A 27363-nucleotide genomic window follows, 5' to 3' on the forward strand; every position below is an offset into this window, starting at 1 on the left:
AGGTGACAGTTCCAGTGCTGGTCAGTGGGGGCAGGCCAGGCTTTCTCACCATCCCTCCAGGCCGTGGGCCACGGCTCCAAGGGCCTCGAGCCAGGTCTGTGTGGTCTCCGTGTCTTCAGAGTAGCCTGATTGCAGGGTGCCAGGGACGCAGCCTTAGGAGCCTCCCCGACTGTAGCTCCAGGGAATGTGACGATGCTCACACACTTCTGCCCGTGTCACCATCCCTGACCTGCAGTGTGCGGCTGACGGGGCTTGGGAGGGAGCTTCTGTTCCGATTTGTGGGCCAGTGTGGGGTGAACTGGCTCCTCTCAAGTGAGAACTTCAGAGCAGGGGACCTGGTGCCTGAGGCCCAGGGGGTGGCCCAGGAGCTGCAGCCAGTTGCACCCAGTGGACCAGCTCTGGTCCTCCCCAGGGGCTTGTTTCACCTTCTGAATAAAGCCCTGTCCAGCCACCACCACCCTTTCCTGAAGACCCCAGCCATCCTTAGAGGCAGGTCCATGTGGATCTCCCACGGGGAGGGGACTTCTTCAGCAGACAGGGAGCTGGCGGGATGCAGGCAGAGCCCCCGCCCCCTGGGGCTCCACTTCCGAGGCAGCCAGCACACGGCTCCCTGTGTCTCACCACGTGTATTCTGAGTGCTTCCAGGCTGCTCGGCGATTGCGTGTTTAGGTACAAGCTTGCAGCTCCTGGGACACGTGGCCCTGCCCCTCAGAAGCCCTCTCATTCCCAGACCTGGAGCCCTTCTTGGGGGTCATTTTTGAGGTTGCCATGGGCACCCTGTCACCCCTCCTGGTCATTGCGGCTACAGGCCTGGCCCGCTGTCATCTATAGAGTGGTCCTCGTCCCTGTGGTGTCTGCAGTGGGAACCTCTCCTGCTGCTCCAGCCCCACTGCCCCACAGACCCGGGGAGGTTGGTCTCATCCGGGCATCACACATCAGAGACCTGGGCAGGGCCAACCCAGGTGCCCAGGCAGACCGGGAGTGATGGGGTGTCCGCGGCAGCTCAGGCTGTGATCAGACTTGATGACAAGCCTTTGGCTAAATTACAAGATTAGAAAGCTGAGAATAGATCTCTTTGCATCTTTTGTTTTTAAAGAGCACGTTCAGCGAAGGCAGTAACCACTCTGCCCTCCCTGCTTCTTCACTTGAACAGCAAATGTCAGAACAGTTAAAAATAAACCGTCGTGTCTGAGTCACAGCAGCTCTGGCAACTAGCAGAGCCCACCAGCGGCACTGGGGCTTCGCAAGTCGATCCTGAAGCTGGACAAAGCGTGGGCTATTTCCCACCGCCAGCCCATTTCGTAGCTAGGTGTTTTGATGTCACCAAAATCCTGGAGAAAATGTTCAGTTGTCAGTCTGAAGCTTAACCATTGGTTTTAATGAGTAGGGAAGAGAAAAAAGTTTTGTAAGCCTCCTGCTTTGCCAGTGGCCTAACTTATTTTAGTAAATGAAAATCACAAATAAGTTCCCTATTGAGTTGAACCGTGTAGTTTGTTTCCAATTGTGGAATTTGCACTGTGGGTTGGATTTCAGAAATGGCTTACGAGACACAGCTCCTGTCCTGAGCCCTGGTGCCCAGCACTCAGATCCCCTCTGTCTGGCCCGTGGGGTGACACAGCCCCAGCTTCCTCGTGCTCAGCCCCCTGCTGCCGAGGTGGCTTCAGCCATAGGTCACTGGGCTTTAAAGCAGCTCGTGGCACAAGGGAGGAACAGATGTGTTTCTTATGTGCTTTAAATGGCCCAGAGACGTTTGTAGTGCTCGAGAGCAGGCCAGGGACCAGGCTGACCCTCAGGCTCAAGGGAAGGAGTGGCCTCCTGCCCCCATGTCCTCCTGGTCCATTCGTCTGTCCCTCTTGGGCTCAGAGGAGGCACTCGGGATGGGACATGTGCCACTTTAATACTCTTCCCCTGGTTTCTTTTAAAACTGGGTGGTTCCAACTTGTTCTCAAGTTACACACGTTTTTGATGCCAGCAGGTTGATGGTTCTCGTCGCCCTCCGCTTCGCTGAGGCGGAGGGAGTAACATTGATGGACAGGCATTTGCATGAGACCAGGTTAATAGGCTCGAGCGCAGTAGCCAGAAAAGCATGCAGCTCAGGCATTGTTCACCGTCCAGGGAGCAAGTTGAGTGGCTCTGAGTCTTCCCTACAGCCGTCCCCTTCCTGCGGGGACCCCTGCAGCCTCTGAGCTCCCAGATGGCCAGTGCTGTGGGTCCGCTGGGTTGTCTCTGCGGTGAGCGCCCTCATGGACGCAGGGAAGGTGCAGACCAGAGGGAACAGTCACGACTGTGTCATTACCATGCTCTTGTCTTTAGCACACAAACCTGTTTCGACTTCACAGCCACGGGGATAGGGGCGGCGTTCCTAGGTTCCCTGGACGCTGGGACGGAGTGTCGGGGGTTGGGAGGCGCCCATCAGGAAGGAACTCTGCGCCTGCCTCCCTGGCTTCCAGATGAGAAAAGGCGTGTTTCTCCCGGAGAAGGCAGGTTTTATTTAGGTGCCTGGTAGAGGGCGTCGGTCTCAGAAGGGTGGTTCTAACTAGTTCCCACACCGCTGCATCTTGGCATCCCTGCGCAGATTTCAGAGGCCAGTCCCAGCCTCCCTGGGGCCTCCTCTGGGCGCTGCTCCCATGTGCTTTGATGAAGGTGATGGCTGTTGGCCCGGCCACTAGGTCCGGGGGGAGGGGTGTGGGGTGTGTCTGGGGACACGCTCTTCCTGCCTGCTAATTTTGTGTCTTCCTTTCAACCCGAAACAGGAACAAATTATCAGCCTGGTCAATCAGATCTGTGGCAAGGTATCTGGTAAAAACGGCAGCATTGAGAACTGTCTCGGAAAACCCACACCAAAAAGAGGGCCCCGCAAGAGAGCGACGGTGGACGTGCCGCCCTCCCGGCTCGCATCCTCCTCGTGAAGACGCCAACACCGCGGTCGAGTGATAGATATTTTTTTGTAATTATTATATTCTAGTTTGGAGTACTTGCTGTAGGATACAAGCTGTCTTTGCACTAGCTCTAAAGAAGATTTTCTTCTGGTTTTAGAGAACTAATTTTGTTTTAGCATTAAACTGTTGAACTTTTTTTTGTACTTAGAATACCTAGATACTGCAGTCAGATTTTTGAAACTGCCGTATATTCACTGTTTTAAAACCCTTGAGGGGCTGTATTAATTTGTATTGCCCCTTGTGGCTGAAAAAAAAAGCCTTTTTGTTTGATTTTGTTGTTTTTTTTTTTGTTTTTTGGGTTTTTTTTTTTTTTTTTTTTTTGTAATTGTTGGGGAAAAAAGGTTTTTTAACCCATTTTTGAAGAGGGTGAAGTTTGGAGAACAAATTTTAAAATCATCAGTCATGTGAACAGATTTTTTCTAGAGAGGAAAAGGGATAGGAGACACACACATACAAAAAAAAACTTGAAAAGAAATGGCTTTACTCTGGCTGTCTTTTCTTCTGTCCTGTGCAAGCTGAGTTTGTCGTTGTTGAAACCGGAGAATCCCCATTTTGTTTCTTTGGGCGGTTATGGCAGCTGAAGGCGGACGTTTCCTAACCGTAGGCAAAATGAGGAGGTGGGAGTGACTAGGTTCTCTTTACCAGCACATCACTATGCATCTGTTTGAGGAAATGAAGAAGAGAGAGAAGAAAAAGACTTGCCTGCCTTGGAGGGGTCACGTGAGGGAAACCTGTGCCTGATTTCATTAGGAAATCCATTCTGTTATTTTTTGGTGCTGTTGGCTACTTTATCAAAAAACCCTTCAATAGCATCCTTGAGGAAAAAAAAAAAAAAGGAAAAAAAAAGCGATTGAAGCCCGAAGTGCTTCTCGGTCATGGAGGTGCAATCTTTCTAACATTCCGTCTTCATCTCACTGCTTGTTCACGCCGTCACACGTCAGCATTAATCTTTTCTTTTAAAACTCGTTTTGCTGGTGATCACATCCAGAGCCACTAGGAGGTCTGCGGTTCTTTTTGAATGTGAAAATGCGTCCTGCACTCATCCGGTCTATTTTTTCTCTTCATGTTGTAACAAAAAAAAAAAAAGGAAAAAAAAAAAGAATCCCGTCCCTTTTGTACATACGCCTGTAAATTGTTTTAAATACTTGAGCCTTTTTCTGGGTGGGGGTGGGGAGGGTGAGAAGACGAGATGAAGAAAAGCCTTACACTTCAGTTTCTTCATCGGTTGGATTGGATGCTTACAGGGTTTTTCTTGTAACATTTATAAGTGCTGCTTACATCACTGAACAACAACAAAAAAATAATAATAATGGAGTAGCTGTTGCCCTTCTCCGGTTGTGTGTACAGTATGTGTGGAATAAAAAAGGGAAACTGTTTTCACAAGCTGTTCTTTGTTTCATAATTGGATTCACCGATCCCGTAGCTGCCCGTGTTGCACTGAGCTCGCCGGTGGGACTGTCAGGAGCGTCCTGTGACACACTTTGTCGGTGTTGTTGGAGACTGAACTGTGTTGGAATATTTAACAATGACATGAGCAGAGTCGTGTTTTCCAATGTGCTTGTCCGGTTTTTATGGCCTTGCTGTGTACTTGCCCTCTTTTGGACAGTGAACTTCTGCCTCCGGCTTACGGTCTGACGTTTAATTTATTAGCGCTGCTCTGCACCCTCCCCCGGGAGGGAAGACTTCATGTTGTTTATTGCCAGTTTTTGTTTACTTTTCAGGTTTGTACTACAAGGTTTAATAATAAAAACAAAGTTTTTTGGACACCTGTGTCTTGTGGAAGATGAGTGAATGAAATGAGCTCTTTTCTGTTAAATGGGCAGAGGATCCGTCCCCTCGGCCAGGGAGTGGAGGGAACACCGTGTTTTAATCTCACTTTCCACCTGCTGGTGCTTGTCTGGATCCCCTGTGAGCAAAACCAGCAGCTGCCGTTTGCCCCTCACTTTCCGTGGGGCCCCAGGGACCGGCGGGCGGGCCGCCCCGCTGCACGGAGGTCAGGCCACCTGGCTGTCAGTGCCCCTCCTGCGCCGTCCCACCCCAGGCCGTGAGTGACGGGAGGCAGGCGCCCATGGCACCAGTGTCCCGGCAGGAGGGGGAATGGCATGTGGACTTGGCTTACGTTTGTTTCTCTTCCTCTGGGCCAAGGTGTGTGCTCTGCTCTTCAAGGAGAGGGTGCTTGCTGGACTTAATAATTGTGTGACGGTCAGATGAAAACCCGAACTCTGGCAGAGCTGAGAGGGAGCACAGTGTCCTGCCTGCAGAGGGCTTTCTGTGCAGCGCTGGGCCGGTGAGGACGCCGACTCCCCGGCCGGGCCTGCACAGCATGCGTATTGGAGCCTCTGTACAAACTGGCCGGGTGCTGCTTAAAAGCCTCAAACTTTATTGTCAGCTGTTCTTTCAGTCAGTTTCTCACGTTACTGGCAACTGTGTAAAAACCAAGAGCCTCCCTAAAACTACCTGCCTTCACAGTGGGATCCTCGCGCGGCCGAGTCTGCCTCCTGAGGTGGTCAGAGCGCGGGCGCCAGGCTTAGGAGTCACTGTCGTCGGTGTGTAAGGTGGCGAGAGCGGTGTCCACCTCCACTCCCTCCTCGTCAGACTGAACCACGGGGGACTCCTCACCTTCGCTGGGCTCCTGGGCGGCCGGGTCGGTACAGGGTGAGGGTGAGGCAGGCGGTGTGGCTCGCGAGTGGGAGGGATGTGGAACCTCGAGGGTGACTTCGTGCTGACCGGTACCCGCGTCCAGCCCTGTGAGATAAAGCAGAAAAGGGCCTGTCATGGAAGGACTGCAACTGAGCATCGCCACCGAGGAGGGGTGCTCTTCCTGTGATGCGGGGGCTGTGGGGACTGCCACCGGCGACCCACCCCGGTGTCTGGTAACACACTGGGCCCAAGGCCAGCACTGCGTTTCTCTGAGAAGCAGTCCTCGTCACCTGGATGATCTACATTTAGCTCCTTACATCCTTTGATGCAATTCAGAGAAATCGACGCTCAGGGAAGACTCTCGTGGATCCTCTTAAAGGAACCAAGACCACACACGGAGGACGGAGCCTCTTCCTGATGCTGGGACAGCACTGTGCTCACCACTCTGTTAAGAACTCCGGATGACACAGGTGACAGGAAGCCCAGGGGCTCGACTTCGAGGACCTGCAGCCCGAGGGTGGTTTCGCGGGCCCAGTGGCTGCTGGGAGGCTGGCCTCTGCCTTGTATGTGGAGGAAACTTAGCCGTGTGCTCTGCAAGGATGTGCACTGAGACCACCCACCCAGAAGGAATGGTCTGAAGTTTTAAATAATCTGAGCCCAAGCATAGGGCCAGAGCTCAGTAAGTATTTGCTGAGTGAATGTGAAATAGAATTTCGGGAAGGCATTAAGTGGAGTTAATGTGCCCAGAGGGTTGCAACTAACTTTTAAAACACAAGCCAGGTGCTGAACACACACCCTGGCCATGCCTACAACAGGGATGAAATAAGTAGCTGCTGAATGGTGGCGGAGGTCGGGGGGGACCGAGTCTGAGCCACACAGGAGAGCTCCCACCTCCCCCAAACTCTAGTGTGGACCACAAAAACCCAACTCACTCATTTCTGAGACAGAGGAGGAGGAACACTGTTAAGAAAGCTCCCTGTTCTCTGAAGGTCTTTGGGTTGAGCACTTAGAATCTTTGAGAAATTCATGATCACAACAGCCAGTGTTCATTTGTCCACTTCTGAGAGGCCAGACCCGCGTGGGGAACAGGGCTTAGCAGAACAAGAAGGGATCTGCACCCTGTGCCTGATCAAATTACCCCGTTAGCAGCCCCCCTCCTGGAGGGAAATTACCATACTAAGTGTTACTAAGTCTGTGCAGGCTTGCCCGTCCTACCTGAGTCCGGCGAGAGCACAGTGCTATCTTCACCACCAGAATTCAGGAAGACATCCAGGGCCTCCTGGTCGGAGATGTCCATCAGATCCATCTGCTCCAGCATGTCCACATTCACCTCCATGGATGACATGCTGCCCATGGGCTCTGGGGGAGATCAGAGAGTAAGAGACTGGCCCTGCTGCCACTTCATAATACTGTGATGGGGGGCTCCAGCTGTGCTAGGCTGGCCGCCCTGTGTTTTCTAGGTGTGAGTTACCCTCTGCTACTCCAGACTTTTTTAGAATTTGCAGCAATGTATCATTTCCATGTCCTACTTTGGTACTTTAACTCCATCCTGGCTTAACCTTGGTTACTGTTATCTCTTACACAGCAGTTTTCCTTTTCAGCCATGGCCCTTGGCTCACAGGGGCTGAAGACAAACCCCTTTCTGCTTTAAGCAGTTCTTGGCTTGGGAGTTGGGCACTGACTGTCCTACAACAGCATGAGATCAGCAGCCTCCCTGTGGTTTACTGCAATTCCACTGTAAGTTTTTCCTGCCCCTCTGACATTTCTCTAGTCTTCAGTCTTAACAGCAATGTTCGGGCATCTGCAAGCTGGCAAGTGGGAACCAAGAGCTCCCTGCAGTGAAAGCACAGACCGGAAAACAAACGGGCCAGCCAGCAAGGAGAGGCTGTAGAACCAGTAGGAGCCTGTCTCAGTCTGGGCACTGTAAGGGATGCCACCTGGGCCTCGAGTTTATTTCAACTACCTCTGTGGTCCAGAAAACTGCAAGCCAGTTAGCTTAGATCACCTCTTCAACCACGCATGGTGATGCATGCCACAAGCCTGTCACAGATCTCTTGGTGTGGACACACCCTTAACCCCGGGTCTCACAGGAGTATACACACACTCGGCACAAAATCCAATCCAGAATTTACAGCACATGGAAATATGTCACTATGAGTAAGAGCATCCTTTCCCAAGAATTTTAAATGACTTTAAATATTTTAAAGAAATTAAAGATGGACTCAAACAATGAAAAAGCATCAAAAATCAGATCAGGTATTTGAAAGTCAACTTCCAAGTAGGAAAAAAATCAGTGAAACTTAAAACTCTGGACATGAGTTACATTAAAGATTAGTGAGAACCAAATAGAAAATTAGTAAGCTGTAAGACTAAAATATTCTCCACTGCACAGCAAAGAAATAAACAAGTGCGCAGTATGAAAGCGCTAAGAGGTGGAAAATGCAGACGTTTAACATGTTCACAGATCTGAAATGAGAACAGAGCCGGCGCGGGGAGCAGCAGCACTCAAGGCCAATCATATCCCAGACCTGCTGAAAGACTCGATATCCCAGATACAGGGACAAAATATATTCCAAGCAAGTCAGATAAAAGCGGTCCTCCCCTGATCACTGCAGTGAACGTCAAAAAAGGAAGGGCAGGTGAAGAAAGAAGGAAATAATGAGACCGACAGCTTCTCAACAAGACAGTGAAATAACAAGTTCAAAGAGGTAGGTGTCACCTCTACAATGACATAGCATTAAGGAGCATTTAAGATCAAGTGTCAGGTACAACCTCCCCTGAGCCTGCTCTCAGCAAAAAGCCCAGCCAGAGGGGAGGTCGGCGACAGGTCCTGGGGGGGACTCAAGTGCAAGGAAGGGTGTTCGCACAAGAGACCTGTGAGTCTGTGAGTGAACATGTGACGCTGCATAAACAATCATAATAGCATCTAACCTGGGGACTTCACTCAGGCTGAATCAAGGGGCTGAACGATGAGGACAGGACTGGGGCGGGGGTGGGGGAGAGGAGCCAGAGCCCTGGTTAGTCTGGGGGGAAGGCGGGGTCTCACTGTCTTCAGGCACAGGAATCACGAGAGCCAAGTACTCTAGCCAGGGACAAGTGTAGTAACTGTTTGGCCGGGCAGGGGGAAAGCTTGTTTGGGTTGAGACGATCTCGCTCGAGGTGGCAATGCGGCACGGTCAGGAGCTGGGTGAGGTCACTGCTCTGCCATCAGCACCACCCTTGGCCACATGGGGTGGGGGGGTCACAGCCGCTTCACCGGGGACCCCGGGGCAGTGCAGTCCTCGGGCTCCTGCCAGGCTGACAGGTCAGGGGGACCTGACTACACGGGGTCCAGTTCATCCCTCTTGGGGGCGCTCTCCCACGGTGGGGCAAGTGTGGAGTTTCTTTGTCCCTGTGGAGGCCTTGCTGGCATTTCTGGCCTGGCTTTGACTTCAGTTTCGAAGGGAGCAAAGGCTCCTTTTTGGAATGAAGCCAGGCAGTGGTCACAGTAAATTTGGTTCATTAACATTTGCTGTAATCACTGATTACCTGGCTTCATTACCATCTTACTGGGTGCCTTCTATTTTCCTGAAAGTGTTTCCTATAGGTGATAAAATCTAGTTATGTTCTGTTTATAGGAGATACTCCTTAAGTATAAGAACACAGAAATATTAAAAATCTAATAGAAAATGGGAAATTGGCAAACAATTAACTTGAAGAAGAAAGCTGACGTAGCTACATTAATATCAAACAAAATAGACTTGAAGGGGAAACAAGCATTATTGGGGTAAAGAGTAGTACTTAATGATTTTTTAATGGTTCAACTCACCAGGCATTGCTGTGTGACTATATATGCTGTGGCTATGTTTTTCAAGTAAAACAGGGAAGAATGACAAGGAAAATGTAACAAGTCCATAACCATGGGGGAAAGGAGAGTTAAATGTACTTCTTTGATAATTAAGCAATCCAAAATTGAGTTTTAAAAGGAAACATCTGAACAAGCAATTTGCAAGCCTAAAGAAATGGACTTACAGACCCCCAAGCCTGACAGTGAGAATCTTGCCGGGAAACACTCTAACAGGCCTTAAGGTCAGTCTTGAATAAGCGGGGGAAATCCCATTCTCCAACGAAAATAAAATTTATTATTTAAAAACATACTTCTAAACAGCTTCACAAGTCAACTGAGAAATCCTGATGGGAATGTCTACATACCCAGAAACTACTACTTATCAAAACGTGTAGAGGATGTTTTGTGTAAGATCCACGAAGAAGACAGAAGGCACAGGTGAACAGTCTGACGAACACAGAAGCAAACCTAACCCCCAAGTACTGCAAAGACTGAAAAGAGGAAGCCACGCTAGAGTGTTTGACAAACTGGACAAATTCCATAGGCAACTCGCTAAACTTAGCAAGAAACAGGAACCCTCTATAACCAGAAGAGAAAAAGAACAGTTGTCTCTTCCCACAGAGAAATCGTGGGAGTCAGACGGTGTCAGCAGCAAGTTCCACTCAACACAGGAAATGAGGAGAGGAGCACGTGCACGTGCAGGGAAATCCAGCACCGCTGAGAAGCTGTTCTCCCTCAGCACAGAAACGACGCGATTCCAGTCAGAGTCTGGACAGGGTTTCTCACAGCATTTGAAAATCTGACTTTAACATTTATCCAGGAGGACAAAGGGCCAAGACCAGCCAAGGGAACTCTGAAGGGAAGGCCACGTACAAATGTGTGTGGGGTGGGGGAGGGCTCCACCAGGACTTGCTGCAACAGCCCAGGCACTAAGCACACTTGGGGCCGGGCGGGCAGTTCCGCAGTGTAGGGTGTGTAGCCACTAGATGCCAGCAGCACACCCCTACCCTAGTCACAGCAAACAGCTCTCCCGACACTGCCACGTGTCCCCTAGGGGACAAAGTTGTCCCTGGTTGAGAACTGCCATTTACTGAAGAATTATAATTAAGATAATGGGGTTTTGGCTCAAGGCTAGACAAACAAGAATGGCACAGAAAAGACACGATGTGTTGAAGCTGACAGAAGACCATGCGACGTCGTGGGGAGAGGGCTGGTGCTCAGGCAGACGTAAGTTACTGCTATGGAAAAAATTTAAAGCAGATCCTTTCACCTCATGATATACACAGAAACCAACATGGTGGATTTAAGAGCCAAATATAAAATGGAAAACACTGAAACTTTTAGAATAAGGCAGCAGAATGTTCTTAGAACTTGGAGGGAAGGACTTCCTAAACGACACAAAAACACAAACCATAAAAAGTGGGCAAAGCTGGTCACATTAAAAATAAACATTTAATTTAAAAAAAAACCAACACTTTTAGCACAGGCCACACTAGAACAGCAAAGCCACAGATTGAGAGATCTCCACATCAGACATAATCCGAAAAGGCCACAACCACAAGTAAGACTCAGTAAAGGAAAACCACCAACCAGTGGGAAAATGGACAATCAAGGACATGCAGATTCAAACCAAAATGGGGTATCATCTCATACCCATAGCCTGGCAGAAAATTTAAGTATGTGACACTCCCAGGTGCTGACAAAGATGTGGAGAGCGGAAGGTGTACATACAGCTTTTTGGGAGAGCGTGAACTGCGTGGGTACTTTGGCAAGTAATGTGACGGGATCTCGTAAAGTCAGATGTGCTTGTCATGTGACTCGGTAATCCCTGCCCAGTTACAGACCCTAAAGAAGTGGTTCTCCAGATGTGGACTCCAGACCAGCAGCACCTGGGAACTAGTGAGAAATGCAAACCCCAGGTCTCACCCCAGACCTGCTGGATCAGGAGAAACTGGGCTGGGGCCCAGTCCCCTCCCTGAACAGCCCTCCAGGAGACTGAGGCCTGCTGAAGTCTGAGATGCACTGTCCAAAGGAGATTTACATCTGTATGAAAGATCAGAACGTCCACAACAGCAGCGTTTTTACTAAGAATCTGAAACAACTAACACCTGTCAGCATAGCAGTGGATAAACTGTAGCACACTCACATTCCACGGAACTAAATGAACAAACTGGAGTGAAGCGTATGGATGATTCTCAAAACGCCTGCCTAAAAACAAGCCACGTCAAGCTACAGTGTAACGCCATCTCTGTAAAGGTTGAAAAACTTGCAGCAGGTACCGCACTCCGCTGTGGAACAGTACATGTGGGAAAAGCAAGGAGAAACAGGAGGAGGGCGGAGGACACACCAGGATGGGACCCCTGGCGTGGAGGGGCGGGATCAGGCCAGGAAGAGAGGAGGGCTGAGTTCAGAAAGAGATGGGAAAAGGGGTTTCAGGGAGGTGAAGAGACGCCAGGAGCGCAGAGGGCAGGGAAGCAGGGAAGCAGGGAAGCCGTGGACGCCTGCCCACACTGCCTGCGCCTGGGGAGGGGAACATCAGCTGCCCATCCCGACCGCTCCTCCAGAGGCACCATGGCCTGGGAAGGAGAGGCTGGATGAAGGCACTGGCGTCCGACTCCTCCGCTCCTCAGTGTGTTCCTGCGAACCATCAGAGATGCAGACGAACATTCATGTACCTCGATGTTCATCACAGCACCGCTTACAGAGGCAAAGAGCCTAAATGTTCAACTAGGGCACTGGCTAAGTATGTTAGGATGCATCCTGACTGTGAAGATGTAGCTTTCAAAACAGCCTTTCCAGGAGTTCCTAATCACCTGGGGGATCTTCCCCCAGATGAGTATTAAGGAAAATCAGACACAAAGCCAGAATGACTTACAGTCTATATGAACAGACAGAGACTGAAAAGAATCACCCTAAGACAGGAATAGGGATTATTCTGTGCTATAGAATTATGACTAACGTTTCTTCTGTCTTTTTACTTTTTTCTTAAAAGGTATTTCATGTTTTCTAAGTATCGCCAACAAAAGCCCAGAACTACAGGAAGAGGCAGAAACAACAGCAAGACACACATGCAGGATGCACCCACTCTGAGTGCTGAGGTCTCAGAACAGGATGGGGCCTCTGGGCCCCCACCCCCGCCCCACGCGGCCCCCCGCCGCCTCCCCGCACTTGCCTCGCCTCTCTGCTATCTGCAGGTAGCCTGTGGACAGGTACTGCTCCATGTCCTGCTGGAAGGCTTCCTCAAAGAACTTCTGCCGCTCCTTCAGCTTCACTTGCTGGGTCTGCTCCATTTCCAGCACCTTCTGGGTGTGCTGTGCATCGAGTTCGGCTAAGGAGACAGAATTTGGGTCAGGGTCTGAAAAAGGGACTGAGGCAGGACGGGTTATGTATACTGACTCATGGCGTCACATCTGCTTGTTGAACCGGCGCCCCGACCGCAGCGCTGCCCCCCCGTGCCCTTCGGCACCCCAGCACGTGGGACTACCTCTGCCTAGACGGACCATCACCCACGCCCCCTTCACACAGCAGCTGTTCATCTTTCAAGACCCACTTCTCAGTGACTCCCTCAGCAAGAAGCCCACTGGAACCTGCTGTTCCATCCGGAGGCTCCGCGTCCCTGAGGTCAAGCTGCTGTGGCTGACTTGTCCCTCACGGCCCAGCATGCGAAGGCCTGGGGTTCCTGGAGGACTGCAACCACGAATTATTCACCTTAATATACCCAGGGCTGGGCACACAGTAAGTGCTCAATAAATGTTGAAGAGCAAGTGCATAGCCACTGTGGTCTGTGGGAAAATCACGTAGTCTTGGCTTTGCTGTCGATGAACCAGCCACTTGGCTAAGTCAGTTAACCTTTTGGAGGCTCATATGACTCATCTGAAAATGTGGGATAGAAATATTAACCCAACACTGATGTGAAACTTAAGAACTTTATATTCAAGTGAGGGCTGAGCCAGTAACACCAGGAACAGCTACACTGTGACCAGCCTTAGCCTTGCTGCCATCGAGAAGCCTAAATTTCCATCCCATAAGGACCCTCTAGTGGCTCAATCTTCCCGAGGCTGCGTGGAGAACACAGATGATGCAATCACATTCACCTTGTACACAGGCCAAGGGTTATTTCTGGATTTGCTTCTAACCCACAAGTCCTTTATTCTCCACAGGGTGCAGTGGGAAGGATTTGAAGATGGCCCCTGGGAACGCCCCCCCCCACCTCCCTGAGAGCACACGCCCTGCATGACCCCCAGGACTCCTGTGATTAAGTTATGCTCTGTGGCTGACTTAAGAAAGAGAGTCGTCCATCCCAGGCCTGACCTCCCCTGGCTCTTAACCAGGCCTGTGCTTTTCCTGAAGACAGAGGTGAGTGTGAGAGGGATCTAACATGAGGGTCATGCCCTCTCGCTGACTTCGAGGATGGAGGGGCTGGATGCAAGGACTGCAGGTGGTGTCCAGGACCTGAGAGCCATCCTAGGCCAACAGCCAGCATGAGAACAGAAATGACAGTCCTTCCCCTGCAAGGAGCTGGACTCTGCCAACAACCTGAACGAGCTTGGAAATGGATTACTCCTGAGTCTCCAGAAAGGAATGCAGCCTGGTAAACTCCTGACTTCAGCCCGTGAGACCCTGAGCAGAGAAGCTGGTCACAGGTTAGAATGGCCATCACCCAAAAGACAAGAGATAACAAGTGCTGGCGAGGATGTGGAGAAAAGGGAACCCTTGTGCACCGTTGGTGGGAATGTAAACTGCTGCAGCCACTGTGCAAGACAGTATGGGTATTCCTCACCAAATTAAAACAACTACTGTGTGGTCCAGTAATTCCAATTCTGGACATATATCTAAAGGAAATGAAAACAGGGTATCAGAAAGATCTTCATTCCCATCTTTACTACATCATTCACAATAGCCAAGATATGGAAACAGCTTAAGTGTCTGTTGACATCTGAATGGATAAAGAAGATGTGGTGTGTATATGCAAAGGAATATTATTCAGCCATGAGAAAGAAATCCTGCCATTAGAAACAACACAGATGGACCAGCCTTGAGGGCAGTATGCTAAGTGAGATAGGTCAGCCAAAGACAAATACCATCTGATCTCACTTATATGCGGAAACCAAAAAAGGTGAACTCATAGAAACAGTGAAGCAGTGGTAACCAGGGACAAGGGTTCGGGGAATTGGGGAGATGTTGGCCAAAGGGTGCCAACTTGCAGTTAGAAGATGAGTAAGTTCTGGAGATTGAATGCACAACATTGCCATTATAGTCAACAATATCTATTATATTCTTCAAAGTTTCTCTAAGACCAGATCTTAAATGTCCCCACCACAAAAAAGAAATGGTAATTATATGACACGGTGGAGGTGTTAGCTAGCAATCATGTTGCAACACATAAATGTATCAAATCAACATGTTGTACACCTTAAACTTACACAATGTAATAGGTTAATTATAAAAAATAAAACAAAAAAATCTTTTTAAAGATTTAAAAATCTTCAGGGCGTTATCAGGTGATTTGTAACCACCATAGCAGAACTTCCAATGAGCAATGGTCTCTGAGGCCCCACGTGATCTGTCTTAGTCATTCCCACCACAAATACCCAACACCTCATCTCAGCCCCTGAGGACAACACAATCCTGTATGCACAGATCTTAAAAACTGGATAATGGAGTATATTTTAAATCCTAAACCAGGTATAGTCTCCAACACTTAGAATATTCTGGATATTCTTGTAACCTAGTCTGCTAATATCAACCAGAGCAACACAGACAGGAAAGTGAGTTTTCCCGACGACATGTGATCACATGTATGATGTTGATGACGTGCGGTCTCCTCACACCATGATAATTATTATGTGCATTCTCTGTATTTCCAGGGCCCCCTGACTTGCATCCCCATCTCATATCTGTTTACAGGGAGATGGTCTGGAAAGAGCACATGTTTTGTAATCAGTCTGGTCTTGGGTCCTGTCCCTTTTAGCAGATGCTTCTGACACATCACACCACCTCCCTTTAGTCTACCTCTGATTTCAGCTACAGCCCTTGAAGGCAGCTCTGTGTGAACTGATCTGTATGCTGACAAGGTCCCACCTCAAGGTGCATCTGTTGAATTTTTCTGGTCAGAGTATTCTCTGAATTCCAGGGAACCTACAAGCCAAATGGCCCGGAGTTCTGGGGAATTAAGGCAGCTCTCAGCCAGTGGGTGACAGAAGTCAGGGTATCAATGCTCCAGCTCCCATCCTTTGGATGGACAATTCCAGGAGGCATTTTGAACACTTCTCAGCCATTCTGGTGGACCTGCAGCCTCTCAGCTTACAGCAGCAGCTTCAAAAATGCATCCCTTGATTGCCGTTTCCTCCTTGCTCCCTCCCTCCTGCTTCCTGGGATCACCTCCCAAACTACCTGCAGCAAAATCCTCATCTCAGGCTCTGCTTCCAGAGAAACCCAAGCTAGGATATCTATCACTAACTCCAACTAACATAACCTCTCCAAGTCTCAACTTCCTCTACTGTATGAGAAAGGTAAACCTATTTCGTAAGTTTGTTGGCAGGATCAAGTGAAGTAACTAACATATGTGAGTCACCAGGCACACAGTACTGACCAGCAGCTGACAGCATTATGATTAGGAAATGATCTGAAGTATTACCATGAGCTAGGATGAGGATGACACCGAGAATCACCCTAACTCTCTCGGCCCCACTTAGGCACTTGAGAACAAGTCACCTTTCAGGGCCCTTAATAAATCTGCAAGGAATTGAAAGTGTACTTGTAAGAGGGGAAAAAGAGAACTCAAGAGGATGTCTTTTCATTTGTTTCACTTCAGCCGTCACCTTGTCTGCTCAAATGCTTCACAACTGACAAGTGCATTAGGATAAGTCAACCCTAAAATAGATTAAGTATGCTTCAAACACTTCAAACGAAGTTCAATTAAACCTTAAAAAGTAATTCCAAAATAGGCAGCTCAAAAACAAAGATCAATGCAGACATCATCAAAGGGCCTTTCATTAAAGCATATCTTGTTTTAACTGAACTAAGATTTTCTATAGGTATAAAAATAGTTATGCAACTTGAAAACTGATTCTTCTCAAGACTTCTGCTTCAAAAGTTCAATTCTCTCATGGTTCTGAATGATAAGTCCTATAGTTTTTATCTTAGGCTTTCTATATTGGAATGAAATCTTATCATGTTTCAGCCCTCACAGAAGGTGGGGAGGGTTGGATGAGGGAACTTAAAGTGACTTAAAGAAAAGGAAAATAGCCGCTGTTTTAAGTTTTAAAACATGTCACACACTTCTTATTTCAAATATTTCCAACTGCCCTTTATCAGTTCTCACTTTATTTCAGAGCTGACCTCTAAGCTAGAATTACTGAGAACTAAGTGTAGTTAACTCTGTACCAGCTCTGTACTCAGGACAATGATGAGAAAAGCACATGGCAGACACCGAAAACCACAGTCCTGCTCAGCAGCTAAGAGTCACCCTCGCCTATGTTCCTGAGCAAGGATGGTCTGATTGTGCTCTTTGTCCTGGAATTATCAGTCCAGGTTTAGCCAAGAAACAACTACATTTGGGAGAGGAGAGATGACAGAAGGACAGCAAGAGAATATTTCAAATTTAGAGGTTTAACAGCAACTGAATCTGGGAGAATGACTATGGAAAAATATAAATTGCAGAACATTTTCTACAAGGAAAAACGGCCCCTTACTCACATCTAAGATGTCGTTTATTACAACATGTGGAAAGTCGGACAAATACAAACGTTTAAAGAATTTCAACAAATAGTCTTAAGGTTAAAAAAAAATGCTATAGCTTGTTTTCAACAGGAGTCAGGAGTAATCATTTAATTCCATCATCAACCCCGGCCTGCGTCTCCTTTTATTTCAACTCCAGGTCATTGCTCAAGTTTCATCTGACTGTAGCCTCCACTTTAGCCCCCACTGTCAATTTCAAATGGATAATTTCTCAAAACAACAAAAAATCCCATTACCAGTGCAGATGGTATAATCAATTCTCAATTATACATTTTAATGGGGCATAAGGGTAGGAGCACAAGATATATGAAATATTAAAAAAAAATCCATCAAGCTCATTTCAGGAACAATTTCAACTCCACAACTGAGCCTTTTAACAGAGCTGATAAGTAATAAAAGATAGTGAGGTGGTAACAGTGGGAAACACTCGGAGCAGCTGGGAAGGAGGAAAGGGATGATGTGCGGAAAACCTGGATAAACCTCTCTGTTAAAAGAATGAGAATCTCTTTACTCCAAATATGTTAAAAAGAGAAACAAAAAAATTTAATTAAAAAGGAGTTATGAAAAATTCTGGTAATCTCTAGATAATACTAAAGATTGAGAACATTTTCCATTCAAGATAAATAACCAAGACTAAGAATAAATTTAAAATCTATCATTTAAATATCTACAATTCAGATGTCTTTTTATCACTAGAGGATATGAATTTTGTGACACTAAAATGCATATGACATGGTCAAGGAAGAAATGTGAAATCTCTAAATCCCTGAACAAATTTCTAAATACAAACAGGTAAACAAATAGCTTTCTAATGTCTTTCTTGATGATGAATGATGCATGTACGTTATGGAAAAATTTTAATCATAAAGAAGTACAAATAATAAGGTGAAAATCTCTCTGAAATCACCATAAATGGATGACCACAGCCAGCATTTTGGTCTATACTAATCAGGTTTTCTTTTCTCCTTGAACCATACAAAGCTGCAATATTCAGTCTTTCTTTTTTTTTTTTTCTTTTATTGTGCCACTGGAAGAATTGCTGTTTTTTAACTTTTTACTCTAAAGTAGTTATAGGTTCACAGGATGTTGTCAAGAAATGAACATGGCAGTCCCACCCACCCACCCTGAGCCTCCCCCAATGCTAACATACTAATTACTGTACAATATCAAACCCCAAAAAACGGACACTGGTACACTCCACAGAGTGTACTCAGATCTCAACTGTTGTGCAGGCACTCATATGAGAGTAGGGTGGCGGGGGAGGGAGGCTCTGCTGGCTTATTACATGCACAGTCTACAGTCTTGTGCAGACCTGTCTGTCCTGAAGGACACCTGGGTTGCTTCCAGCTTTTGGCTATTATGAATAAAGCTGTTATGAGCACCAGCTCCTGGATGAAAATAAGTCATCTCTTGGAGATAAATGCCCAAGAATGCAACTGCTGGGTCATATGGTAAGTGCATTTTTGGGTTTAGAAAGGAACTGCCAAACTCTTTTTTCAAGTGGCCCCATCACCAGTGTAAGGGCGACCTCAGTCCTCCACATCCTCTCCAGCATTTGGTGAGACTGGTGAGACCTAACTACTAACTGTGATACAGGGAACTGGTTTCCTTTCCTGTCTCTTCTCCCTAGAGTATGTAACTGCCAGGAACAAGTTTCAACTTCCTTTTAAATATTTTCCATAATTGCTATTATTTAAATAGTAAGATATATTTAATTTTAGAAAAATTCTACACAGGAATTGAGGATTTGTTAGACAATGACAAAATATACATTTCCTTCCAGTTTTAAAACCCACCTAATTCTGTAATTTTACCATTTAACAATTACCTTTTATTTCTACTGCAAATTAGTTCTCCAAATAAGGCACACACAACCATTTTTATAGGCTCCCCAACCTCCTGCCCTACCTTAAAATATGAATACAAATTGTCTCAGATCAAAAAAGAGACCTTTAATTAATACTGTCCTAGAATTGTAGGTTTTAAACATTCATTTTAAACTTTCATTTAACCAGCTTCTGTGCCCTATGTTTCTACAGTTTTTAAAAAAGTTTTCTGTCCAGCCTTCATCAACAGTTGGTTTCCAAGACAGACTTACAATTATTTTATACATTATTTCTGAGTATTCTAAAATATTATAGAGCCTTTATCCCATAGAATTGGTCCTTAGGGGAAAAAAAATCAGTGCATGCTAAAGTTAATACATTTTTTAAAAGAAAGTTAAATGACTTTACAGAACTTTTCTTCACCCTCCCTCCAACACACACACACACACACACACACACACACACACACACACACACGCTTATCAAGAACCAAATGACACATTTCTTTTACATGCAACTAATAGAGGATGCTTCTTACCTAAAATGTAGCAGTTTGGAACAATGGCAGGTTTTGCAGACAGACAGAATAAATAACTTTTAGACAACAACTCATGGCAACTCCTAAGAAGACTTCACAAAGTTCAATCCTTTAGAGCAGCTACTGGAACAGCTGTTTCCTAAACCCATGTCACAGGAAACAAACACCATTCTAGTGCCTAAACTTCTGGAACACTTTTTAAATTTCTATCAATTACCCTGGAGGAAATGACCATGACCTACAGTATGGCCAAAATAGATACTGCAGAAACACAATACGTACAAGGTTTGTCCAAAACAGACAGAAATACTCAACTGTACCTTATCTTGTTTTCTGAGAGGAGCAAGGCAGTTTAGAAGCCCCCAGTGTGGCTGCTAGTCTGTGAGGCACACCACTCACCCCGCCAGGCCTCCAATTTCCTATCAGTTAGAAAGGGTGGGGGTGGGTGGATGACATCCAGAAGAAAGTCACTTCCAGCTCTTAAATACTATGAGCTATTTTTCCTTACTTTTGATTGGGGCAGGAGGAGGGATCTCAAATCCTTTTTTTTTTTTTACTAAAATTATATGAAAATCAGATTAGCAGTAAGGAATTCAGGACCTATTGAATTAAGACAATGACATTTCAGGAAAATCAGATTCAACTATTAACAAAAACCTGAAGGTATTTTTTGCATTCGTTTTCTCGGTCATTCTATTGCTTAAAGAATGATTAGAACCAAAAAGCGCAAGATTAATGGATAAGTGAGGAGTGCACTCAATCTGTGGTCAGAGGCTTCCTGAGTTATTAACTTGTTCAAACTTCACGGGCTCAAGGTGGGAGGTTGACAGGAGAGCTTGTGGCCTGAAGTGAGTCCAGGCAGCATCAGGGTAGCTATAGTTCCTTCAGGGGATCGACAAATAACTAGACAGATAAGATGAGTCCGTTTACAGGAGTGGTTCAACTCCATTTGAAAGTGTTTTATGTTGACAATGTATACTTTTTTACAAAATCAATATGTAAAAATGCTGTATAAGATATCAAGCATATGTCATGTTATCCCATTCTTCAGATGGTTTCCAATTTTCTTCTTATTAGACTAAAAAAACTTCAGGCCTGAAGCTCTGTGTTATGAATATTTAGCCCAATTTCCTAGAATTTTAAAGTGATATCTGACTTTCCTTAATTTTACTTAGAATATTAACCTACTTAACAGCAATTATTTGGGGAGGAAAAAAAATGGGAAAAGTTGGGATTGCTACAGGAATCCTTTCAAAATCCAAAGTTTTGTTTTGTTTTTTTTTTGTTACTACATAAAAGACTCCAGGCAGAGAGGGGTATAGCTCAAGGGATAAAGTGCATGCTTAGCATGCATAGGGTCCTAGGTTCAATCCCCAGTACCTCCTCTAAATAAATATATAAATAAGTAAACCTAATTAACCTCCCCCTAAAAAAAGTTAAAAATAAATTAAAAAAAAAAAAGACTCCAGAAAAGAAGTATAAACCAGTTGCTCGTGTCTAAGTGTGAAAATCAACCATTAGAGAGTTCATTCAAAGGGGATATGGAGATAGCAGGTCTGCAGTGTCATCATAATCACCTTGGGGGCTGGTGAGAAGAGGCTGCTGGATCTCTGGGCCCTATGACCAGAGTTTCTGGTTCAGTAATTTGTGGGGCCAGGAATCTGCATTTCTAACTAATTTCAAGGTGATGCTGATGCTGCTGGTCCAGGGACCAGGCTTTGAGAACCAAGCTCTTGAGGAAATATATCTGCATCCACTTCATTCAGATTTTCACTCTGAATAAATATTTATATAATTGAAAAGAATAAATATAAGATGAGGAAGCTGGTGCAATTCATGGAAATGACAGAAACATCCTCTCCTAAACTCTCTTTAAATTATTTACAAAATCGTCTAAAACGGAAAATCTCCAGCAGCAGCCAAAAGGTATAAAGGTAAACAAGCGTGCCCACAGTCGTCCTCCCAGAGCAGAGACGGGCGCCTGCAGGGTGGGAATCCCTCTGGAGCACTGGATCCCGTTTTGTGGCTCCCTCACCAGTCCCGGGCTCGTGGCCCGGGGGCTTCATACAGCAGGAAAGAAAAATGCTGTGACCATCTGTTCTTTGTCCTGAACCCAGATCCAACCAAGGGGCGAGTCTCATCCTCTCCATTTCCAGAGACAACATAGGATCATCTCCATTAGACATTTATGTAAACAATATAAAATTACACTTGTATTTAAAATAGACAAAACTCAGCCAAATGCAAATTAAGAGAAGACAAAGTACATACACCTGGAGTGAGATATGACATAGAAGGTATGCCAACAGAGGCAGAAGAGATGTAACAATATGTGAATAATGATGGGGTTCGGGGCATGCTACCCCATAATACGGCACCTTGATATACTGAGTATTTTCACCTGAAGGAGTCTGAGAAAACGGCAGAAGCAGGAAGTTCACTCTGACCTTCCCCTTGCTCTTCTCCCCTGAAGCAGGTCATAAGAACCTCACGTAAGATCCTTTCCACACTTGGAGGAAAGGAGCATCCTTACCCCAAAGACGGAAGGACACTGAGAAGAGTCCAACACACAGACCTTGCTACATCTCCCCCAGTTCCCTACACCTACCTCATACCCTCTGTCCTATAACACTTCTTCACGACTGTCCACTCTTCACCAAACCTGCATAAAACACTCAAGCTTAACTGTTTCTGTGGGTCTTCATCTCCATATGAAGGCCCCTGTGTCATGTAAAACTTACATTAAATCTGAATACTTTGCTCCTGTTCATCTGTCTTTGTCACTTTAATTTTCAGACCCAGCCAAGGACCCTAAGAGGATCGAGGAAAACTCCCCCTACCCCCGTGCTAACTATCATGCCCAAATACGTGCTAACACATTTTGAAGCATCAAATGCTACATGAATAATCTGATTTTTAAATTATACACATTAGAAATTAACACAAGAAATGAAATTATTACATATCAAAATCTGATGGAGAAACAAATTATTTCAAATTTTCAAAGGTCATGGGTATGGAAAAAAACCAAAAGCTATCTATTGGATTTTTGGTAGTAATTCTGAAATCAAAACTTGATCATGTATTTTTCAAAAGGTGAGGGTGAGGGGAAGCCTAGCCCTACCAGATATTACAACACTTCATAAAATAACAATTCAGACATTATAGAAAACAAGAAGAGATGGGCAGATCACTGAAATGGAAAATCCCCCAAAGAGACTCGATCACATACTAAACAAATATAATTAAGGATATATCAAAATCAAATGAAGTAAAAAAATTTATGGTATTACTTCTATATTGGAAATAATAAATAAATTTATGGTATTATGGTATTTAGAAATCTTGTTGGCCCTTTATTAAATCAATTTAGAAGCATATGAGATGAATCAAATAACTGAATACCAAAAATGATACATGGAAAAAGAAAAAGAAAACCAAACTAAACCTTTAAAGTTAACCATAAGGGATCTTACACACACTTGAAGAAATTATCAAAGATCAACAGATCTTGTGTAACGTGAACAGTAAATACTCTTGGATGTTTAAAAAAATACAATAAAAAGGGAAACAACAGATTGAGGAAAATAGTTGCCACAAGTGGCAAAAGACCATTATTTTCACCACAGTGAAAGACAAAACTGTTAGAAAAAAATTCAGACCCCAATAAAATCTTTTCAATAGAAAAAACAGGCAATTCACAGAAAACAAAAAGATGTTCGGCCCTGTATATTATAAAAAATGAAGTTGTATTTTGTCCCCTTACAGACCGGCCAATATGTAAACAATGCTAGCAAGAGCGAGATGAGATAACTCATTAGCAGTGTTTGCGTAAACCGTGAAAAAGATGCTTAGGAAGCGATCTGATTTTAAAAATCCATGTACTTTCCCCTAAGGATATCGCTTCTGTAGATACACACTAAGGACATAATTCAAAAGGAGAGAAGTGCTACCTACATGTAGAAGCTCATTTCTGCATGAAACGACTTGGCCACTTGATAAGCCATCATGTAGCCATCGACAAATGTGGTGAAGACATAAGATATTAAGTAAAAGAAGAATAAAAAGACAAATGTGAGTAACTCAACACATGAAAACGGGCTGGTAAGCACTCCTGAAAAAATCAGTTTCATTAATACAGTCAGACTGTGGGATGGCTGTTTGACCTCAATAGTATAAAATTTTTGTAATGTTATATAGCTTTAGAATTAAAAATTCAAGTAAGCATAAGACTCTATAAATATATAAAATATCTTCACCCCCCAATAATCATAATAAATTTGTGTTTTGACATATCCAACTAATTCTCTACTGTTTTGAGTGGTTATAAAGTCAAGTAATTCCTTCTTTTAGAAATTCAATATATGAATACATTTCTTTATTCATTTATTCTTTTTTAAACATTTTTTAATTTTTAAAATAAAAAAAACATTTGGGGGGTAGTTAGATTTATTTATTTATTTATTTTTAGAGGAAGTACTGGGGATTGAACCTATGACCTTGTGTATGCTAAATATGCAGTCTACCACTCGAGCTACACCCTCTAATCTCATTTATGCATTTAATTTATTCAATATATTTAGTAAGCATATTTACTACATGCCTATAACTCCTTATAGCTTATTTGTTCATAATTGAAAATACACTACTTTATAGCAATACTACAGTAAAATCTAGGGTTATCTGGAATTTCTACAACCATAAATTTCCATTAATCAACATTATGAGCTTCATTAATAAAAGCAGTTAATCACAATAACCTAAGGCATTAACAGGTTTTAAAGACCTTTCTGAATTATTAAAAAATTTTATAATACATTGTAATGCTTGGAAAATTGGTGATCTTTGACAGACTAAATGGCAAATACTAATGGGTAAAAGGTTTAAATTAAGCAGAAACTTCTCAGCCTTGAAAATCTGGTATGCAACGTAAGTAACCACATATTTAAAAATTTAAGTATTTAAGAACATATTTAAGAACAGCTCCACCTGCTTTGGGTTCACGGCCATTAAACACAATCTATTCATGGGTTAAGATAGATCACAGTTAAGTTTCACACCAATATTTTCTATTTGTAAATTCTAAATGTTAAAAACAAAGAAAACAAATTCTTCCAATTTCTAACACTTGTAAGGAAGGAATGACTTTTTTTGCAAACATAAAACTTAAGGACACAAAACCTAAATGTACCCCTTACTCGGAACATTTGAATTTCAGTATAAAAGTGGTGTCATTGGAATTTCCTCAATAAAGTTCTCATGCTATGATAGCAGTGAGGTAGACTGGCTGCTATTTTATTAAAAAAAAAAAAAATCTGAGAGATCTTCAAACACTAAACTCATATGCCTGTCTAAGGAGATTTGGAGGGAGGGGGAAAAAAAGAGAAAGGAGGCAGTAACATCTCAGTACATCTAAAAATGAGATGACGTTAATTAAAACAAAAACTTGTTGGTAGTGATTGGGCCTGGTGTTGAAGCCTGCGGTCAGGGAGTTAGTTTTGTGTGTTTTGTTTTTTTATCATGAGGAAAACATTTAGAGACATAGATACTAAGTTTAAATTTTCATTAATTATTGAAAATTTATATTTCTGTATCTTATTCCTCCAGGAACATGCAATCACTTGACAAACGTGAACTAGTTCTGACAGCCGCCTCCTGAGATCAGTCTCACCAGCAGTATGGGGAAACGAACTTAAGCTTCGGTTGCTTTCTCATGAGTCAGATCAAAAAGAAAATGCAGTCAGAGATACCATCACTTACCATTTTATGTTTGACCTCAAAGGTGTCAAAGGAATGCCATCTGTATGCCTATAATTTGAGTGTTTCTATCTGATCAAAAATGATTTTCTTCTAAGGGGGCCCTGAAATCTGGAGGCCCACAAGACGCAGGCTGGGTGTGGGCACCGCGTGAGGTGGACACGGCCACCCCTGGGTGTCCCTGCCAGCCCCGGGCCCTCATGGCTACCTGGTTTCCTCTCTTGGAGCTAATTTTCTTGACCTCAGGAGGCTGCATTATCTTTTTCACCAGGATTTTACACTTAGCTAGTTGTCGACTAAGCTCTGTGAAAAGTTTTTACAGAACAAGACCCTTTCAGCTCTTCAGAGCCAAGATTCTGTGTTTTTAGGTTTAGTATCTCCCTAAAAGGGCATCTGCATTTTAACAGGACACTCTGGAATCCCAAAGCCTTAAAGCCCAAGGAATAAAGCTGAGTGAGGAATCGCTCTTCATCTTTTTGGGCCAGGGCTCCTGCCCCAAGACTGCCCAAGTCGCACCACCTGGAGCCAGCTCCTGTCTGGGCCACTCCCACTGCTCCATCAGGAACTGTCCCAGCCAAAGGGGAGAGAACCACCAGTCGGACAGGCAGTTCCTCACGACACCAGTGGAACACTGGGAGATCAAAATTGTGTTCCGTTTACGTTTACACGTTAGCATCATGATTCTTAACACTGATGGAAAAATTCAGATGTTAGATTTCTTTAGACTTTAAATATCACTGAAGAACACTCAATAACATTCAAAACAATCACCTTTAGAGATGTTTTTACTTATGCTGCCTTGATTTCAAATTAAGTAGTCCAAAAATCAGAACAATGGTTTCAAACCTTTTCAAGTTTAAGGGTGGGTATATTTTTATTGACAATTTACCGAGAAAATAAGTAACAAAACTCTATTATGAATTTAACAGCACTTTTAAAATGACTCAATTTTATCTCCTACAATATTTATACACATTTGAAACAGAATACTGCATATATTGGAACTACCAATATTTATCACACAGGACCCAGAGCACAATATAATTTTGGATGCAAGGGCCTCCTGTTATGAATGTCCTCATGCCACAAGTTGGAAATATTCTGCCTCTAAAAGGTTCTGTGATAGTCAAATCTCAGCATGCTTGACAGCTGATCATACCTCATTATTTCCAGAAAATATTTTAGAAATGAGGATTAATCACTTTCAATTATGAGCTGTTGGAGCCTAATGAATGAGTGAGTTACGAATAAACTAGCATTATGAATGGCTGTCTTGGTCTCCTTCCTCCTTCCATCACAAGTCCCCTCACTGCCAGCTAACAAGACAGGGATGAGACATGGATTCTGTGCTTCCCAGACAGGCTGGTGGTGCAGCCAGCAGGGATGGCAGGAGATGTCCCTGAGTAGATCCCTGAGTCAAGAAGCAGAAGAAGTTGCAAGAAGAAGGGAACAGCTGTCAGCACAGGGGGCAGCCTGTTGAGAAGACCAAATTCCTCCCTTCCCTTTGGACTACTTCCTAAAAGTTCTCATTAGAGGTTTACAGGTTTAACTGTTCCCTTTTAAGCACGTAGAGAATACTGTATTTGGGAGCTTTGAGAAAGTTTCAACGTTCAAAATTTAATGTGACTTAGTTTATTATGCTTGCTGTCTTCCCAATGCTTCTCTCAGATTAACTGCTGTATGGATATGGAGGCAAAAAGAAAGCTGGTTTTGAGGGATGCAGCAGTGGGCCGGGGAGAGGGCAGCCATGGCAGGGGCCGCAGTAGGGACTTCTGGTCGTGAAGGGATTCATGCCCAGCAGAAAGAGGGAAAGGGAAGAATGCCAGTATGAAATGTCAAAGACGCACCATTCCTGACTCAAACTTGTGTTCAGAGATTATTCGACCCTCTGCTCTTCCTATTTTCCTCCGGCTCTTCACCTACATTATGGACAGTGAGGACTTTCATAGGAACAGCCTGGAAACTAGACCACTATTCAGGAAGTATCACTGAGAAATTGCTTTCCCAGTTCAAATGATTCACAGTCCACGTCCTCAGGCCCCAAACAAGCCACACACTCTCCCCTGCCTGACCGGACGGTGCTGCGTGTGGCTCAGC

The 27363-nt window shown here is 44.8% G+C and overlaps 2 protein-coding genes across 6 annotated transcripts in view; one reads left to right on the top strand and one right to left on the bottom strand.

Moving 5' to 3' along the window:
• Nucleotides 1–4703, top strand: part of JARID2 (jumonji and AT-rich interaction domain containing 2) — a 228771-nt gene extending 224068 nt beyond the window's left edge. For all 5 annotated transcript variants that reach the window (XM_074348127.1, XM_074348129.1, XM_074348126.1 and 2 more), the window contains one exon: nt 2754–4703. In XM_074348127.1, the coding sequence (XP_074204228.1) occupies nt 2754–2909 (156 nt within the window). In that variant the 3' untranslated portion in view covers nt 2910–4703. The remainder of the gene's footprint in view (nt 1–2753) is intronic.
• Nucleotides 4704–5299: 596 nt separating this feature from the next.
• DTNBP1 (dystrobrevin binding protein 1) overlaps nt 5300–27363 on the bottom strand; it is an 89691-nt gene continuing 67627 nt past the window's right edge. The window contains exons 8-10 of the mRNA XM_074348132.1: nt 12578–12733; nt 6795–6938; nt 5300–5684 (exon numbers count right to left, since the gene is read on the bottom strand). Coding sequence (XP_074204233.1) covers nt 5467–5684; nt 6795–6938; nt 12578–12733 — 518 coding nt within the window. The 3' untranslated portion in view covers nt 5300–5466. The remainder of the gene's footprint in view (nt 5685–6794; nt 6939–12577; nt 12734–27363) is intronic.

This window comes from Camelus bactrianus, chromosome 20 (assembly GCF_048773025.1).
Source record: "Camelus bactrianus isolate YW-2024 breed Bactrian camel chromosome 20, ASM4877302v1, whole genome shotgun sequence".
NCBI lineage: Eukaryota > Metazoa > Chordata > Mammalia > Artiodactyla > Camelidae > Camelus > Camelus bactrianus.